The sequence below is a fragment of the Carassius carassius genome, chromosome 10 (assembly GCF_963082965.1).
Source record: "Carassius carassius chromosome 10, fCarCar2.1, whole genome shotgun sequence".
NCBI lineage: Eukaryota > Metazoa > Chordata > Actinopteri > Cypriniformes > Cyprinidae > Carassius > Carassius carassius.
The window spans coordinates 32,999,463-33,019,549 of record NC_081764.1 but is presented as its reverse complement, the minus strand read 5'-3'; the positions used below and the strand labels follow the sequence as shown (position 1 = coordinate 33,019,549).

At 38.2% G+C, this 20,087-nt stretch overlaps 1 protein-coding gene across 2 annotated transcripts; it reads left to right on the top strand.

Moving 5' to 3' along the window:
• The first annotated feature begins 1,456 nt into the window (after positions 1-1,456).
• LOC132152196 (lysine-specific demethylase 4A-like) lies at positions 1,457-19,648 on the top strand. Of its 2 annotated transcripts, none has more exons than XM_059560984.1 (22): positions 1,457-1,591; positions 3,025-3,184; positions 3,263-3,438; positions 4,214-4,328; positions 4,455-4,648; positions 5,118-5,167; positions 5,258-5,361; positions 5,447-5,584; positions 5,673-6,082; positions 6,372-6,547; positions 6,628-7,997; positions 9,337-9,427; positions 10,377-10,558; positions 10,665-10,860; positions 11,560-11,636; positions 11,961-12,016; positions 13,185-13,293; positions 13,594-13,782; positions 16,736-16,906; positions 17,337-17,456; positions 17,531-17,623; positions 18,219-19,648. In XM_059560984.1, exons 2-22 carry the CDS (start codon positions 3,038-3,040, stop codon positions 18,354-18,356), a joined length of 4,302 nt encoding a protein of 1,433 aa, XP_059416967.1. In that variant the 5' UTR covers positions 1,457-1,591; positions 3,025-3,037; the 3' UTR covers positions 18,357-19,648. The 2 variants fall into 2 exon arrangements, with proteins under 2 accessions (XP_059416967.1, XP_059416966.1); XM_059560983.1 differs by having other exon boundaries at positions 6,369-6,547.
• The last annotated feature ends 439 nt before the right edge of the window (positions 19,649-20,087 follow it).

Sequence of the window (20,087 nt, the reverse complement as noted above, 5' to 3'; positions counted from 1 at the left end):
CGGCCGTTGCAGTTTAATGTGAAGGCATGTGGACTGGATTCTGCCTGTTCTACATGATTCATTAGTTCTGGAACACCTGGAGACATTAGTCCTCCTCCAAAAATCTCAGAGACCAGACAGGAAAGTTTCCTAATTCTATTGAAAGCTAATTATCTCACTGATTAGGCACAAACTGTCCCTTTGGTCTAAGGTCAGAGATGTTGTTTCCCATTGTAGATAAAAAATAATTAAGCCTAATTACCAGTTGGTAGACGATATTCAATGTCTTTGTTTATTGCTGGAGATACACAGATAAGTTAGTTGTAACATTTTTAACAGGTGGTCTGAAAACCAACAATTTGTCCAAATAAAAAACACACCATAGATATTTAACGTTTATTTTAGATACTGAAGATATACTGTAAAATGTAGTAAATTGCACAGAGGTGTTACTGTATGTTTTGAATACACATGTAACATGATTTATTGAGTTTATAAATTTGCATCAGTATGGCTCTACTGTATGTGAAGAGTGAGTTTTAGAAATAATGTCTATTATCCATATAACTTACATATTCATCTTGCCAGTAAATGGCTTTATGATGATCTATGGAATGGGATATACAAATACAAATAAGTCTATAGTTAAATATTTGTACAGCATATCATATTTAAATGGTGGCATGTGGATTTAACGAGTCAGATGAGATGTATAGAGTCAGATATATAATCTTTATAATTTATACACTACTATTTAGCTTACATGGATACACTGTACACACACATAAGTAATTTATTTAACATTCACATACTGTATACTCATAGCTCTATATGATATTTGAAAGACAAGTATGTTCAGACTACATATCAAGGTCACTTTAAGGCTAATTTAATATATATATAATGTGTATAGGGTTAAAAATTTATATATAAAATATTTATGTACACAACAGGCCAGGAGATACATTATGTGATCTATGCAATTTAAGTATTTTTAATATGAGATGCATGGAAAGGGGCCCATTAGGATGCATAGTAATATATCCAATATATACATTATCTATAATGAATATGTATAAGATTTTCTATGAGAAAGAGACATTGTAAGACTTAAATGGAGTGTTGTACATTAATCTTTTTTATTTGTTTACTATATCTAAATGGTCCCATGATCCATATTATATATATATAGATCTATACAAACATCCATAGGCTTTATAATCTGTATAACTCCGCATCTATATCATTGTTTATTCATAAATGATGTATAAAATGACTATATACTTTGGATTTATATGTTTGATATGGCATGAGGAGTCTGTATAGGTTGTATGAGCTCTATTAGATATATGATTAAATATCTAGAATCAATATCATATGGCCCCATGACCATCATATAGAGAGAATTTTCCATGTTATCCAGAAGGCCCCATGAGGTTCATGTGTACCGAGTTGATCAGGGAACGCCTTCTTCCATCTTTGTAAACAGTGTGTGCGCATGCGCAGTCGCGTTGCACTCTAATGGAGGACATGTCTGATCGGTAATCGTCTTTTTCTGCGCCGTTTTTCTGAGTTGCGCCCTCAACACCCCTCAGCTGAGCCCGCGACAACTGTGAGTTAACTCCTCTGGTGCTCTGCTGACACACATTAGCGGGTTTTCATGCGTGTCGATTGATTTCATGTGTGTTTTAGTGTGTGGATGTCGGTGTTTACAGTAGTTAGCCACCATGCTCGTCAAAGTTTGGAGCGGATCAATAATTCATGTAATAACACAGTTATACACTACAACAAACCGTTAATTAGACTGTGTGGATGGATATGGGCTTGTGTGTGTGTCGAGCTGAAGCGGTGTGTGTGTGTTTTGTGTTTGACAGGAGTACCGTTAAGTTTGTTCATTTGAGCGGCTTTAGCCGTCGTGTGTGTTGTTGTTGTTGTTTTTGCAGTGAGTTTGAGAGATTTCGTGTTCTAAACTTTCAGTGGTCCTGTGCAAAACCTCAAAATGAGATCATGACACATTCATAGATATGATGCTTTCTCATGAAACACTCTAAAGATTTTGATATGATGTGTTTGTCAGGCTAGCGTGAGCTAGCATGCTAGTGTGAGTTTACAGGTGCTTCAGCATTCATAACTATAACAGAAATTAATCTAACGTTACTGTTTTTATTATATACTGTGTGCTTGAATATAATAGTGCAGCGAGTGTATTTCTGTATAATGCTGATTTGATTAAAACGGGTCATTAAGTTTATTTCTGTCAGTAAAATCTATAAGCATGTTGTTAGCTATTACAAGTTACTTTATTCTGTTGTCCTTATATTGTTTTGTTTTCCCTGAATTATTTGTATTTAGTTGCTCCAACAAGTTGTATGCCTAATATTTATACTTTTTCTGTCCTTTTGATGACTCCTGTACTTTGTATATATAATCTTGTATGTATAATTATTTTATTAATTATTATGTGTATATTTATGTTTCATTTTTCTTAAATAAATAAAACTATTTTTTCAGTTATTTAACCCAAATTGCTTTATCTTTTACTTATGCAAATATTTTGGATCACTTTAAATTAGCATAATTACTTATGTGTATAAAATGTGTTATAAGTAACTTCTGTTGTTCAACTTCTGTTGTCTAGTAGTGGTAGTTATAGTGATGGTGGTTTGCATGTGGAGTTTATTAGTCTGGAGTAAGAAGACACTTACCGGTAATACAAATGTAATTGGTGGTGCTGGTTTGTGCCAGGTTTTCTCACAGAATTAAGCTACTTTAACACCATTGTCGTGGGTTGTTTTTCATGCCTGCGGTTTTAAGCGACCCCAATAACATGATATTTAGCCCCGGAGTGTGATCCCCCTCGAAATGCGATTTGGCTAGTTTTGAGTAGCAATTGGGTGGGTTTTGTTATGATAACCTGGCAACCCTGGTATTGGTTTTTGTTGCTGAGGTGTGGTTGTTTTTCAAAAAAGCATAAGTATATGTTGTGTATTTTGTTTTGTTTATGTGTTTGTTGCTGAAATCTTCATCTTTCTGTTTCTCTTACAGTCAAAGTGGCAGAATGGCTTCGGACTCGGTCTCTCAAAGCTCCCAGAGTCCTGTCACCAGGATCATGACCTTTCATCCCACAAAAGAGGAGTTCAAAGACTTCAAAAGATACATTGCATATATGGAGTCGCAGGGGGCTCACAGAGCCGGCATGGCTAAGGTTAGTGTACAGGATTTCCAGATTGTTGCTGTTGATCATTGATGGTTTGCATGGCTCACTGATGTACTTGTTTTTCAGGTGGTGCCACCAAAGGACTGGAAGCCCCGGCACACGTACGATGACATTGATGATCTGGTGATTCCCGCACCGATTCAACAGGTGGTCACTGGCCAATCAGGTCTCTTCACGCAGTACAACATCCAGAAGAAACCGATGACCGTCCGCGAGTTCCGCAAAACTGCCAACACAGACAAGTGAGCAGCAAACGCTGATATAATTAGATACAGTTCAACCCTGATGCCCAAAGAATTAGCCATAATTAGCTTCTTAATAAATGTTCCTGCTGCTATTATGCAGGATTAATCAATGCAAATTATTTTACAATAAAAAAACATTCTCCACCAATGTCGTGACTTTTTCTTTTTTGTCGATGTAACTACATTGCTATTCAGAAGTTTGGGGTCTGCATTTGTTTGATCAAAGAATACAGAAAAAACGCTAATATTGTGAAATATTACTATAATTAAAAATAAAGTGCTTTCAAATTAAATATATTGTAAAATATAATTTATCCCTGTGATCAAAGCTGTATTTTCAGCATCATTCCTCCATTCTTCAGTGTCACAGGATCTTCAGAAATCATTCTAATATACTGATTTGCTGCTCAAGAAACATTTCTGATTATTATCAATGCTGAAAACAGTTGTGCTGCTTCATATTTTTGTGAAAATGGTCATATTTTTGTTTTTCTGGATTTGTTCTATAATAGAAAGTTTAAAAAAACAGCATTATACTAGAAAACGTTTGTGACATTATAATTTGATCATTTTAACACATCCTTGAAATTAATAATTTGCTATTTCAAACCCCAAACTTTTGAATGGTAGTGTAAGTTTTAATATGTTGATTCATTAAAGTAAACCCCTTAACATTATGGCTCATTATAAATTATTATACATTGATGCATTGAGAATTTTACATCATGTTGGTTGTCAGTCATAATAAAATGGTTGTCTAACTCGACTGCAGGTTCTGTAATCCCAGATATGCGGATTTTGATGAACTAGAGAGGAAATATTGGAAGAATTTAACATTCAATCCACCTCTATATGGGGCAGATGTCAGTGGAACCCTCTACGATCCAGTGAGTAATCTGCACTTTTTATTAATGAAATATTTCGTATTCACTATTATGTTTCAGTTACAGTTAGAGTTTGATAATATTATTGTGTTATACAGTGAATATAACTATGTTTCTGACTGTATACAGGATGTGACGGAGTGGAATATTGGCCGTCTGAACACTATTTTGGACATGGTGGAGAGAGAGAGTGGAATCCCAATCAAAGGAGTCAACACTCCGTATCTTTATTTCGGGATGTGGAAAAGCACGTTCGCCTGGCACACAGAGGACATGGATCTCTACAGCATCAACTACCTTCACTTTGGAGAGCCCAAATCCTGGTAATGTAACATCTTGTATGTATTGGAATGTAATAAATCATGTTTTTGGTCAGCATTTTTGCTGTTATTCTAGTTTATTTATAGTATATTTTGTTATTCTCAGTTGAGACTTTTGGGCAGATTCATTTATAAAGCAAGCTCATTTGTTCATATTCACTACCTTTCAGAAGTTAAGATTGTTTTTTTTTTCTGAAGGATCATGTGACACTGAGTAATGATTCTGAAAACTTGATCCCAGGAATAAATTACATTTGGAAAATATATGAAAATAGAAATCAGTTATTTTAATATATCACAATAACACAGTTTTTTCATAGCATTTTTGATCAAATAAATGCAGCCTTGGTGAGCAAATGAGACTTTTTTTCACCTTAAAAGAGCTTACTGACCCTAGTAATATTCATACTGTCCGAGAGAGATTTTAAAAGCATTATGACTTGGTCTTGAATTGAAAACGGCTCTTCTGCAGGTACGTTGTGCCTCCAGAACATGGGAAGCGATTAGAGCGTCTTGCTAAAGGTACAGTGGTCTTCTGAAAGCATCCCATTTATTGCTCCTCCTCTTCAGCTGCTCATTAACTCAGTACTCTTTTCATTTTCATTCATGCAGGATTTTTTCCTGGAAGTGCCCAAAGTTGTGAAGCCTTCCTGCGACACAAAATGACTTTAATTTCGCCATCAATTCTGAGAAAGTATGGAATACCCTTTGAGAAGGTCAGTTACTTGATCTTTATCATCTTATCTTATGTCATTGCTGATTTTATCTCATGATTTGACTTCTTTCTGCTTGATTTGTCAGGTCACACAGGAAGCAGGCCAGTTCATTGTGTCCTTCCCGTATGGATATAACGCTGGGTTTAACCATGGCTTCAACTGTACAGAATCCACCAACTTCGCCACCCAGCGCTGGATCGATTACGGAAAGCTGGCAACATTAGTATGTTATTTCACATACATCTTTTACATTAGGACAAGTATGTTATTGCAGATATGTTTTTGTTTGTTGATGTGGGTCTCTTTCTCAGTGCTCCTGCCGGAAGGACATGGTGAAGATATCCATGGATGTGTTTGTTCGCAAGTTCCAGCCAGAACGCTATAAGCTTTGGAGAGCAGGAAAGGACAGTGCACCAATAGACCACTCAAAGCCCACGCCAGAGGCAGCAGAGTTCCTGACAGATGGAAAGACGGAGAAAGAGACAGGAGAGCTCAGCGATAGCAGCAAAGCAGAAACACAGGAGAAGAGAGGAGAAGCAGAGGCTGGAGAAGAGCAGAACGCAAACACGGATGGTGGAGAGGAGGACAAATCTGATATTTCGAAAAGGGAAACCGATGGTGCAAAGGAGAAAGCAGAAGCAGAGAAAGGAGGTCTGGAGGTAGAGGAGAAGAAGCCTGTTCGTGATGAAGAACCGAGCGGCACTTCAGAGCAGATCAACAGGTCTGTCAAAAGAAAATACGTGGCTGTTTTACGACCTCCATCTCCGATACTGATGGGGTATTTTTAGTGGCTATGTGAATGTATTTGTACAGAACCATTCATGTTGTGCTGTATTGTGTGGATTGTGACACATGAGGGGTGTTGTTAGGGATGGCATGCAGCAGAGTTATATACAGTACAATGTGACCTCAAGTGCCTCATTGTTTATATATAACACAATAGAAATATAAAAAAAAAAGTTTTGTTTTTTGTTTTTAGTCTTCTGATTTCCCTTCTCTTCATACAGTAGTAGTCCAAAGCAGAATGTGGGGCAGAAGCGGCTCAGACCCAGCCCTGACGATGGAGCAAAAGAAGACGACAATCAAGTGAAGTTAGAAGAAGAGGGGGAAGTTGAGAAGAAGAAAGCCAAACTCAGCCAGACTGAGACAGACGACAAGAATGAACAATCCATCTCCACTGAACCAGGTAGAGCCTCGTGTACAGCAAATTATACACGGGTGATGCGGTAATAAAAATGCTAAAACAACCAATGTGTATTTCTGCAGGTGATGTGCAAGCTGAGAAGACGATGGAGACAGAAATGCCCCCGCCACAACAGCAAGAGAATCAAGCCCCTCCCTGCATAGAGGTGGAGCTCTCGCCATCAGACCCCACCTCCAGCAGTGACATCACAATGCAGCAAAGACACATCGTCACTCCCTCTGAACCCTGCGACGTCACCTCATCCTCAGAATCCACAAACAGCATCGCTGATGATGAGGCTCCAAACAGTGATGTCACCTCTCAGTCCGAGCATGTCACTCAAAGCTGTAATGTCCAAAGCAAGACTGTTGACATCAATCAAAACGGTGACCTCACTGATGCCCAGCAGAGTGAAGTCACATCCCATTCGTGTTCCACTGACATCACGCCTCTCATATCCGTAGTCAGCAGTATCTCCTCTCTACATGGCATTAACTCCGCCCAGACCTGTGATGTGTCTGCAGAACCTAGCGACAGCACGATAAATACCATCATCCCTAGTCCAAGTGAGCCAGGCAGTAACTCCTCCCACACCTATGATGGCCAACCAGAGCCCAGCGACATCACGTTCAGCCATAAACACGAACCCGGCATTAACTCCACCCACACCTGTGATGCCCAACCAAAACTCAGCAACATGACCCTAAGCCCTAAACACAAACCCAATGTTAACTCCACCCACAGCTGTGATGTCAACACAGAACCCAGTGACATCAGGGTCAGCGCTGATCACGAACCAAGCATTAGCTCCACCCACAGCTGTCATGTCCAACCAGATCCCAGCGATGACAACATCAGCGCTGATCACGAAACCAGCATTAGCTCCGCCCACAGCTTTGATGTTCAACCTGAACCCACCGACATTACCGCCATTGCTGAACACGAACCTAGCATTAGCTCCACCCACAGCTGTGATGTCCAACCAGAACCCAGCGACGACCATATCAGCGCTGATCATGAACCCAGCATTAGCTCCGCCCACTGCTGTGATGTCCAACCAGAACACAGCGACGACAACATCAGCCCTGATCACGAACCCAGCATTAGCTCCGCCCACTGCTGTGATGTCCAACCAGAACCCACCGACATTACCGTCAGTGCTGAACACGAACCTAGTATTAGCTCCGCCCACATGTATGATGTCATCACTGAACCCAGCAGCAGCACCATCAAACTTAATCTCGGTGAGTCGCCGTGTAGCTCTGCGTCAGTGACCGGCAGCCAGGTGTGTCCACCTGCAGTCCAGCACATCTTCCAGAGAACACTGAGCCCCGCGGAGGTCCTGCATGTCCACAGTTACGCTAAAGGAGATTACAGCAATTTCGAGCCACGCATTCAGCATGAGAGAGACGAAGACAGCGACTCTGATAGCGAGTCTCAAGAGGACTGCAAGGTGTGTACGTGCCGTCTGACTCACTATTCACTAAATTAATAGAGCTCCACTGAGGTGGCATTATTTTGTAGACCAACCTCTAACTTTGCATCACCCTAGTTTGCTTGACGAAATGCTAATAGGGTGTTTCCACTGGTTTTTGGAAAGTAAGCAGTTTGATTCTTACATATTTTGTTCATCATGACAATCTTCACACATGGACACAACTTTGATAAATTTCACTGCCTAAAAATCCTAAATTAAGATATAAACAAACTACACCACAATCACTCAACTTCAGTTACCATTACTAAGCTCTTTAAGTCTTTATTTTTAAAAAATTATATAAAATTGCAGGAGCACTGATTAGTCTGTAAAAGCGACTAGTGAGTAGATGAGTTTACTCGTTTGGCACAATGACGTTCAATGCCTCTGTAGTCCCATTTAGCCTCTTGTTAGCAACCATATTTTTAAGACAAGTAAAGACTTAAAAAAAACATTAGTGAGGTGTTATTCTTGTATTGTATGTTGTAAAATAAAACATGAAAAAATCTTGAGCTTGAGATCACCACAGACATTATTTCAGGCATTTAACCAAAAAAACCCATTGACAATGGAACCATAAGGAACCAGTTTATAGATCAAATCAGTTAGCAATGTAAACACGTCCACAAAATTAACGCTAGATGTATTTCTCCTTCTTGAATGCCTGTGCTGTAGATTGTGGAGAATGCAGTAGACTCCCTCATGCTAGTAAACTATGCTGGTAATATACAGCATCACTCCACTGCACAGTCCCAGCTATTTAAAAGGATGAAATTGCTCTCAACTGCATCACATGTTTGGATAGATGCCCGCTTACAGCGCACTTCATCATCTGATGAATAACTCCTACCTCCAATTAATGAAGAGCATGAACATCTCTCTTAATAGTTTGTGTGCCTCCTGCTTTCCAGGAGTAGGAGTAGCATGATGCTTATCACTCCAGGCCACATAATGATATAATAAGCTAGTTTACATGGATTGGAAAGTGATGAAAAGAATGACAATAACTCCATTTAAATACTCAACAACAACAGTGACGGTAAATGCATTTTCATGCATTTAGCTCTGTAATTGGGAGTAGATAGTGAAGGAGATGCAGATTTGCAGAACAAACAATGTTCTGAATTCATCCATGATTATTTGACACATTTGATTTTTTTCCAGATTTAATTGGGTATTTCTGTCACATCATCACAAAGCCACTGCAGTTCCATCATAAATTATTAGGGGGTTTGCGAGCTCTTGTTTGGGAAACCCTGTAGGATCTTGAGTGTGTGGCTGTGTGTAATGAATGTGAGTTTGTGTTGTCCTGCAGAAAGAAGATGAACATCCAGTTGAAGCTCAGCACAGACTTCCCAGACTCCCCAGGCACCATCCTCTGATGAAGGACAGCATCAGTGACGAAGGTGAGATTGTGTGGCAGTGTTGTTACTGTAAACAAGAACTAAAATATGGCAACAAATCATTTTCAGTAATTGAAAAAAACTGAAACAAGAATAAAAGCTAAGTAGATAAATACAATAAAGCTAAATATAAATATTAAAAAAAGGAATAAAAATTACGAAAGCACAGAAAAATCAAACTAGAATTAAAAGAAATAATGAAATTATATAAAACATTGTGATAATTTAAAATATATATTAAAAGTATATAAATAATGCTAAGTTAACACTGATGTTTGATCTGTCATTAGTGTAACGGACCACTTTTCAGGATCAATGTACTGCTTACGTATGTTTACTAAAATCCCAGTACTTCACAAACTCCTGGTATATAACTGCCACGAAATGTGTGTGTGTGTGTGTGTGTGTGTGTGTGCGTGCGTGTGTCATGTGTGGTTCAGGCATACACTGTGTTATGGGGTCATAATATCCCTACAAAGATGGCTGTATCCAAAATCTTTGACCTTATGGGGACATTTTTGGTCACTATGAGGAAAAAAAGCTTTTAATCATACAGAATGTAGTTTTTTGTGAAAATCAAAAATTGCAAAAAGTTTCTTGTGAGGAGTAGGTTTAGGTGTAGGGTTGGGGTAGGGCGATAAAAAATAGATTTTGTACAGCTTAAAAACCAGTGCACCTATAAAATATTCATTGTAGTCTGAAATGCGTCAGAAGTGTGTAATTCCTGTACACTAGCACCACCGAACAGAATGACAAATGTTTGCACATTGTGCAAAATGACTGTCCTGCCCTGGACTCTTCGGGAAGTGACCATATGAATGCTTTACTTAGTCACCACTGCAAATTAAACTGGAATACAAAGTATTATAACTATATAAATATACCGTAAATCACATTGCAAAAGCATCTTTAGCATGAAGAATAATGTGTTGGATTGTGTGTGCATGTGCAGAGCTGCAGGATCAGGCTGTGTCCGAGGAGGACGGGCTGGACGGGGAGGCTTGGGCACGACCTTTGGCCCAGCTGTGGCAGAACAGACCGTATAATCCAGAAAGAGAGAGAGAATACAACAGAGAGATGGGTCTGCGGCCTCCATACTGCGCTGTGTGTGCGCTCTTCCAGGCACATCAGCGGGTAAGCCGGCCTGTTTCAAGCATCTGTGTTTATCAGTTTCCTGTCACTGGAGTATATCAAATGTCTGACACTTCCTGTGGTTTCCTGTTTATGTGTATGCGTTCAGTCTGAAGGGGGCGAGAGCGAGCCGACCGTGGTGCTCCCCAGCGGTCAGATGAGGACCAAGCCTCTGATTCCAGAGAGATGTTTCACCACCACCACCGAGGACAGCGCAGACGTCCAGCCGTCCACACCTTACCTGGAGGAGGACGGCACCAGTCTGCTCGTCAGCTGCTCCCTGTGCAGTGTCTGTGTGCACACTAGTGAGTACTGAGCTGACAACCCTGACTATCACAGTACTAGTTTGTTTCCTCATCGAGTAGCTGTTTGTGGTGCCTGATCAAAAAGGGAGTCAGTTTGGAGTCATTAAGTTTGTTTCTTTTTTTTTTATCTTTTTTTTTAAGAAAATAATACTTTTATTCAGCATGTATGCCAAAAAAGTGACAATAAAGACTTTTAGAATGTTACACAAGATTTATCGTTTCACACTGAAGACTGGAGTAATGATGCTGGAAATTCAGCTTTGCATCACGGAAATAAATTACATTTTAAAATATATTAAAATAGAAAACTGTTATTTTAAATTATAATAATATTTTACAATTTTCAATACAATTTTTGATCAAATAAATGCAGCCATGGTGAGACTTTCAAAAACATTTCAAATCTTACTGACCTCAAACGGTTTTGTAGTTTGTCTGGTTATAACATTGACTAGAATATAATATCTTTCTATTTTGATTCCTTAATTGAGGGTTTACCTAATAAGAAAATATGCAGTTAGGGAACAAGTGTCTAGCATTAATTGTGAACTCCTTCACTACTGTTTGAAGAGCATCCCAAGATGCACCCTTGATGAAAAGGACAGATAAAGAATCTCTTCATAGTTTCCAACATACAGTGCCAGAAAAAGGTGTGTTTGAATAATCACGAGTCTGTGTCACTTGTGCTGTTTGTTCTAGGTTGTTACGGTGTGGCTCCAGTTAGAGTCTCCAAAGACTGGAAATGTGCTCGCTGTAAAGCCAACGCTCTCGCCGAGGTACACCTAAACAGCTTCACATATAGTGGCCCAAATAATATTTGGACACTTAAAAAAAAAAAAATAGTTCACCCAGAAATTTTATGCACCTTCTATGCACCATTCTATTTTTTAAATGTTTTGCTTGATCAGTGTATTTTTCTTTAATATTTATGAATGTTTCTTGTTTCTGTTTTAAGTCTGGCGTAAGTGTCCAAATAATTTTCGGGCTACTGTGTACCTGCATTAAACATATAATTATATGCTAGTTTTTCATCTCTCCATTAAATGACGTAGTGGGATGAATTGTAAACTGACGATGCTTGAATCTGTGATTCTTGGCAGAGTTGCTGTCTTTGTTCGTTGAGAGGTGGAGCATTGCACAGAGCCAATAATGGCAAGTAAGTAAAATGAAAGTCCACTAGAAGACAGAACTGAAAATCCATGAACCACGCTGACCCCTGAACAAGAAGTTACCCAGATCTTGAATTGTTAGTAGTGTGCTTATGTGGATTTTGTGTGCTTCAGATGAACAATAATATCACTTATTACACAATTCTGGTTTGAGATCATATTCATCTCACAATCAAAATAGAGAAATGGGAAATTTAATTTAAAGGAATTTCATTTGGGTATTTAAAGGAAATGATTCCTATAATCTTTTTTTTTCTTCCATTTTGACATAATTATTAATTACTGTTTAGCTTATATTTATAATTATATAATTTATACTGTAATGTATTATTCATTATAAAACATTTAGAATTTAATTGAATCTTTATTGACATTGTATGTACGCAGTGGTACAAGAAACGAAATGGGGTTGTAATTTTTATTACTGTAGTACAAACAGCCTGTATTTTAGTAATCACAGTAGAAGATTACAGGGAATAATTAGGGGCTTTCACACTGGGTAGTTAAAGGAACCACGGTGGTCCCCTGAGAACTACATTTCCCCCTAGGGGCCATTTTCTTGGTTGCTTTTGCAACGAAAAAAAGTGCTGTATTTAGCAAGGTCAACAAGTGGAGGATGAAGAAGTGCCTGGGCTTTGGCGTTGGTCCATCTATCGCTGTTTTCCATGTTTGTAGAGTAAATGTATGTAAATGGCAGGTGGAGATGATTTATACAGAATGCATTCTGCCAGTCACCTTACATTTACGTAACTGGTAGTTCCTGTTGTTTTGAGTTACATCCTGCTCTCAAGTAAGCGCTATTTTAGCTCCCCTCAAAGGCGTTTCTGTAACTAAAATCATTCTCGGTTCCTGCTTTGCGAACACGTCAAAAAGCAGATAATTCTGTCAGTAATTCTAGGAACTATGAAATGTTCCTCCAGTGCAAAAGCCCCTATGAGAATTACTAAAAGACTCAAAGGTACAACAACAAATTACAGTAATTCAGAAAGGAAATGTATTTTATTTTCATGAAAATAGTGTCCCATAGTAAAATAAAATAAATTATATATATATATATATATAAATATATTGTGTCATTTTTTCCAGGATCGGTTAATGTTGTGCATATTCAACAAATCATCATCCCAGGTTCCTAACATGTGTCTCCATGTGCAGATGGGTTCATGTCCTGTGTGCGGTGGCAGTGCAGGAGGCTCGCTTTGTGAACATCGCTGAACGATCACCCGTGGATCTCAGCGGCATTCCCTTACAGAGATTCAAGCTGGTGAGTTTCTGTGGCAGGGTGCAAACTGTGCAGACATTTCACTTCTCTGAGATGTTGCTCCACCCCAAATCTCCATTAATCAACAGCTGGATCTGTCTTAAATTATATCAGACATCGTTGGTGCAAGAGAACGACACGGTTTGCTGCAAATTCTAACTTCAGGATGTTGAATTTTACTGAAAGTGCTTTGGTGTAAGCAGACTTGGTGTTATTTATCTCTACACTTGGGGCCCTTTCCTCCGGTCCCACTTCCTCTGAATTAACTTCCTGTGAACTGATCTCTCTTGAATGTGCTTACAGAAATGCTACTACTGCAAACGGCGGATGAAGAAAACGTTGGGGTGTTGTGTGCAGTGTTCTCACGGTCGATGTCCCACCTCATATCACCCGACCTGCGCACAGGCCGCCGGCGTCATCATGCACCCAGACGATTGGCCCTTCATCGTCTATGTCACCTGTTGCCGCCACAAAGGGCCGGTACAATCAGAGGTATTGTACTTTAAAATAGTTAGTCAAAACCCCCTAAAAAACAACAAGTTGAGACCAAGACTTTTAGAGGTTAGGACCAAGACAAATTCATCTAAATGATCGACATTTATTGCCTGAAAAAGATCTAATATTTAATCAATTAATACAATAAGAATAAAATAAAGACACTACCATTTTATTACCAATCAAACGAAACCACGAACAACAGAATTCATCTTTGCGCTGCAGAGGTGGTATAGAAGCTGCGTCTGAATTGGAGCAATTACAATTGCATTAATATTGTTAAGAGTCTAAAGTTTTAAAAACAGAATTTTGAATATAGAAATATGTCTTACTACAAATCTTACTACAACTGCCAGTGTGGCGGTGCTGTTGTCAAAAGACCCGATACTTCGGTCTGTACAAAAAAAATTTAAACGTTACGATACCAGGTTTTTTAAGTACAGGTGGTACAGAGTACACGATCAACCCAGTTACATTTACATTTACATTTATTCATTTAGCTGACGCTTTTATCCAAAGCGACTTACAATTGCTATATATGTCAGAGGTCGCACGCCTCTGGAGCAACTAGGGGTTAAGTGTCTTGCTCAGGGACACACTGGCGGTTCACAGTGGATTCGAACCCGGGTCTCCCACACCACAGGCATGCGTCTTATCCACTGCGCTAACACCACCCCATAAAGACTCTTGATCAGTTCTTCTTGATGTGATCAGACAGTTCAAGATCAGACAGTTCTTGATGTGCTATCCGAAAGGTGCACAGATTCACTCTCTTTATAAAAGCCCTAAAACGTGGCGAAATTAAAACGAGGAAACAGACCAAACTAACAAAACTCTTTAAAGACAGACACCCAGATCAAATGAAAGACTTCAAGCAGGTAAGTTTCATTGTGTTTCCCATACATTGATTTATTTGTGGTGACCCACTACAATACCGTATTTTCCAGACTATAAGTCCCACATTTTTTCATAGTTTGGCTGGTCCTGTGACCTATAGTCAGGTGCGACTTATTTATCAAAATTAATTTGACATGAACCGAGAGAAATGAACCAAGAGAAAACATTACCGTCTCCAGCCGCGAGAGGGCGCTCTATGCTGCTCAGTTCTCCTGTAGTCTACACTGAAGACATAGAGCGCCCTCTCGCGGCTGGAGACGGTAATGTTTTCTCTTTGTTCTTGGTTCTAAATAAATGCGACTTATAGTCCAGTGCGACTTATATATATATTTTTTTTTCCTCATCATGACGTATTTTTGGACTGATGCGACTTATAGTCCGAAAAATACGGTAATCAAAACTGACCACCACAAATAGATTTTTCCAAAAGGCTTTGACTTTGTTGAATAAACATTAGCACTGCACGAGTCAGTCGAAACCCGGTGCAGGTGTTTTTATATCCCTGTATTTCTGAAGGAGCCAACGGTCTTCTGAAAATGATGGATGTCATTTTCATTTCATCTTGTCTGTAATGCCTGAGCAGCATTTAAATGAACACTGTTATTAGAGTAGTTAATCGGTAGTATAAGTGTGATACAATGAGCATTATATAATGAGCATTAGAATAACATTTCTTTATTAACTATTTAATGCTCCTATAACTTTTCTTAGGGTAAAAAAAAACAGGAGAACATGATGATATTTAATCAATTATCATTAATCAATTATCATTAATTAATATTATTAATCATCTACACACCAGAGGCTTTTAAATGAATTGTGAATCTAAAATTTGCATGCATGCATTCAAATAGTTAATATTGTTGTTTTTTTGTCTCATATCAGTCAGAAAATCAGTTCTGGGATTTTTTTCTTTTCTTTAGCTAACAGTTGTTATTATTGGCTTTAAAATTCAAAACCCTTTAAAATTAAATATGCAAAAACTTTCATTAGCATGTTTTTGTGTTTTGCTTTGTTACAGAGAACCGTGGATATTCACTGGTATTGGTACCGAATACTGTAATTTTCAACACTAGTGACAACACTAGTTGGTGGCAAATCACTTAATGCGTGATTCACAGAATCATTTATTCAATCGATTCATTCAAAGCAGCGGATTCATTCAGTAATGAATCACTGCTGTGTGTTGCTCGGAAACGCAACAGTTAATTGCTGGACTTTGGAACTATTTTTGTTGCCGAAATAGCAAACAATAAAATAAAATTGCATCTAAAATATAATTCACTTAATGCTTCTTGTTTAACGTTTGTATAAAATCAATATCTCATTTTGCAATCATGCACATATTCATGAAAACAGCTCTCTTGCTTTTGTGATATTGCTTAATTGTATGTTATAATATAAAAATGATGTCATACTTTTTTGCAATCATATTTTGAATTTTTTGACACAATTCCTCATTGAATTCTGACCGAGCTCAGCAGTATAGAAAGAAATACAATTAGAAATAAGTTATTGATTGCATTTAAAGCAGGAAGTTTTACTTCAACATATTAAAGATGTTAACAAATAAATCAGACGATGTAACAGCAATTTAGTGATATCTCCTCACTTGTGGTCTTGAAATAAAATCCAAGACCATTTAGACAAAGACAAGACCGAGACGGAGACAAAACCTTCAAGAAATGGTCTTAACACCAGTTTTGAGACTCCGAAACACTAAGATTGTGCAATGTAACGTGCACTTCAGTAAAATTAGATGTGGCTGCTGCAGATGGCTGTACAAGTTGGCCCAGTAGTCTCTTCCTGTTTCCCTTTCCTGTTTCCTTTTCATGCATTTTTAAGTGTTCGAATAGAACAGCGTATGAATGGCATTTTAGAACAGTGTCCATTTGCATAAAGTGTAATACAGTAAATGTAATAATGATAATCGTGACTATATTTTTTGAGAAAAATAATTTGACTACCATTTATCATGCAGCCCCATCGTAAAAAACATCTACCATCATATGTGTTGCTGCTGTGACCAGTGCTCTCTCTTTCTCCACTGTAGCGTAATAAAGCAGCCATGAGAGAGCTCGGCGTGGGTCAGAAGGTCATCTGCAAACACAAAAATGGACGCTACTACCAGTGTGAAGTCATACAGCTGACAAAAGCGACATTTTATGAGGTCAACTTTGACGATGGCTCCTTCAGTGATAACCTTTTCCCAGAGGACATTGTGGTAGGACATGAGATTCAATCTATCCTCTACAGCAGTTTAACATAGAAAAGGTGCATTTAACTACAGTTTAGTTTTAAGTAAATTATCTAATTATCAATGGCATGAAAACCTAGAAGCATCGGAGAATTTTGGGAAAGTAATGAAACTTCATATTTTTGTAGAAACTGGCACACTTTTTTTATTTTCAGGATTCTTTGATGAATAGAAAGTTCAAAAGAACAGCATTTATTTGAAACCGAAATCTTTTGTTACATTATAAATGTCATTACTGGCACTTTTGATCAATTTAATGCACTCTTGATGAATAAATGTATTCATTTCTTTTTACAAAAGCTTACCGATCCAAAACTTTTGAACAGTAGTGCATGACTGTCTAGTTATTATTGGCTCCTAAATACTGTATATTTAATATTTGTGTGGTTTGGTGTAGAACCGAGACTGTGCTCAGCTGGGTCCGCCGCTGCAGGGGGAAGTGGTTCAGGTCAGATGGACAGACGGCCTTGTCTATGGAGCCAAATTCGTGGCATCTCGTGTCATTCAGATGTACCAGGTAAATGTCTAAGAGAAGAGTTCCAGCGGTTCAGTCTGCATTTAGCCTTTTCGTAAACCACTGCTTTTCTTCAGGTGGAGTTTGAGGACGGATCACAGCTGACTGCTAAGAGAGATGACGTCTACACCCTAGACGAGGAGCTGCCAAAGAGAGTCAAATCTCGTCTGGTGAGCTCAGATGCTAGGCATATTGCAAGTAAAAATACAAAGATTTAAGAAAAAAATAATAATGTGACAACAGTACTCCATATCTGTTAAGTTTGTCAGATGCAATTAATAATCAATAACTTCTTTCTGGAAGTAAAAATTCATTCATTTTCTCCTTGGGGAAATTATTTTTAAAGATAACTTGGAAACTATTAAAGACACTCCTACTGTGAGCTACAAGGTTGTTCTTGATGATATATGCTTTTGTTGAGGCCATCAGTCCACATTATTGCTAGCTGACCAAATAAAATACTTCATACACATACAGTTTAAATGCATATTTTGCAAGAAAACTATCGTTTCTATAGAGATGATCAACGATTTTAAATTAATTGATTATTTTAAATTTGATTATTTCACTTGGAACATCTATTAATAATCATACTTACAGGTTGTGATTCAGTGGAACCAGCTGGTCCACATGACGTAATAGGGGCATTTTAATAATTACTTTTTTTTTAAGTCCCTGTAGGAAAAATGAATGGAAAAAAATACTTCTGGAGAAAGTGGGTGAGAACTAATGCACTCTGTTGATTTTTGCATGTGTGTGATTCAGTCGAAGGCATCAGACATGCGTTTTGACGGCATGTTTGGAGAGAAGAAGGTTCAGGAGAGCAAGAGACAGAGAGTGATCAACTCCAGGTACAGAGGCGACTATATCGAACCCGTCATCTACCGAGCCATCATGGAGTAGCCAGCGATGACCCAGCCTTCACCCGAAACCACCAGCACTCATCCAGCGTCTCCAGCACACCCTGCCAATGTCAGTAGCGTTCAGTTCACAGGGGTCGGTCACCTGGATGGGTTTGATCGCTCCTCAGTCGACCATCTATTCTGATATATGGGTCTGGAGTCGAGGCAGGGTGCTTCACAGTGTCTTTCTCAGAGAATGCAGCTTTGTCATTGGATGTGACACCCTTTTAACCTCAGCGCTGTAAAACTGTGCCACAAACACTCTAGAAACACATCAGCATGAACATGGAGTCACTCCAAATTACATTCGTTTGATACAGCATATTTGTAATCTCCATTTCATAAAATCTACTTTTATCAAATTGCATTAATTTATTTGACTTAATTGAGGGTGCTGTTTCTACCCGTATTTGACAGAACGGAGGTGCCATTGCCATTTTATGCATGCAGATCTCCTTTTTTAAGATCTACACTGTCATAAATTGTGCAGTTGAGATCCTGAATATTGTACATTATTTGGAACATAATGAACTCAGTGTTTTTTACAAGCCTATTTATTACTGGTGCTTTACAAAAGTCGATTTTGCAATATGAGTTCCAGTGCTGTCGAAGTTTCCAGTGCTGTCGAAAGTCTGACACAGATAGGTGTGTTCTGGTTTTGTAAAGAGGACTGCGTAGATACTGAAATGCCAAGGATCTCACTTTCACAGCTGTTCGAGGCCTGCCTTGTACTCTGGTTCAATACACTTTCATTCAGACGTTTCTATTAATGTAGCTTCTTACTGCTGTCGACATTTTATCAGAAGCCCCTACGGTTTTAATAAGCTATTTTTGCACTTCTCAGCTGTACTTTTATGAACTGTCATCTTTGTCCTTGCAGTAGCCAAGCTCTAGAGAACGAAATGCATTCATGAAAGCTGAGGAGGATGTTGTTTGGACGGTCTAGCTGACAGGATTTGCAGAAAGTAAGGTTGCTGCAGTCCTTCAGTTGTTCGAAAGATAGGGCTAATCTTCACTATAAAAAAAGAAAAATATAAAAGATTTTTTTCTATGAAGAAGTCTATTTTATTGCTTTGTTTTATAATACATGTTTAATGTTCATATACTGTGAGATAGAGTTGTATGTAGTTAATTTAAGAAATCTTGAGCTCTCGGCACGTTTCTTCTGCCTTTCGTGTTGCTTTCAAACATGAGCCTTGTTCTCACTGCACTTCTGAATGCAGAGGCTCTAGGACTTCCATACATGTATTTTGTAAAAATCATTAATGTGCATCAGTAAAAGATGTGAGCTGACATGTTTCTTACACTGGGGTGTCTTTTTTTCATTCACATTGAACATTTTATGCGTTAAACAACAGAAACTAGATTTACTGATTTAATAATGTATTGCATTTTATTTCTCTGTAAATGTTGTGGTTACCACCAGCATACCACAGTCAGCACCATGGAATATATATATATATATATACTGCTCAAAAAAAATAAAGGGAACACTTAACAACACAATGTAACACACAAGTGTTCCCTTTATTATATATATACAGTATATTCTAAATTTTCTTTATATATACTTATATATAAAACCATATTCTGTAATAATTCAAGATTGCTTATAATATGTATCATTTTTTTATTTTTGGTCTGGACCGAAAGTGTAAACACGCACTATACTATTTTTCTTTTTTTATTAAAACCAATATTCAAAACTTCTGAACAAGTGGGAAAAAATACT

Coding starts and splice junctions, on each gene's coding strand:
- LOC132152196 (XM_059560983.1), top strand. CDS start 3,038: ATGGCTTCGGACTCGGTCTCTCAAAGCTCCCAGAGTCCTGTCACCAGG. Junction 10,559..10,664: donor TCTTCCAGGCACATCAGCGG/GTAAGCCGGCCT, acceptor GTATGCGTTCAG/TCTGAAGGGGGCGAGAGCGA. Junction 13,294..13,593: donor CCTTACAGAGATTCAAGCTG/GTGAGTTTCTGT, acceptor ATGTGCTTACAG/AAATGCTACTACTGCAAACG.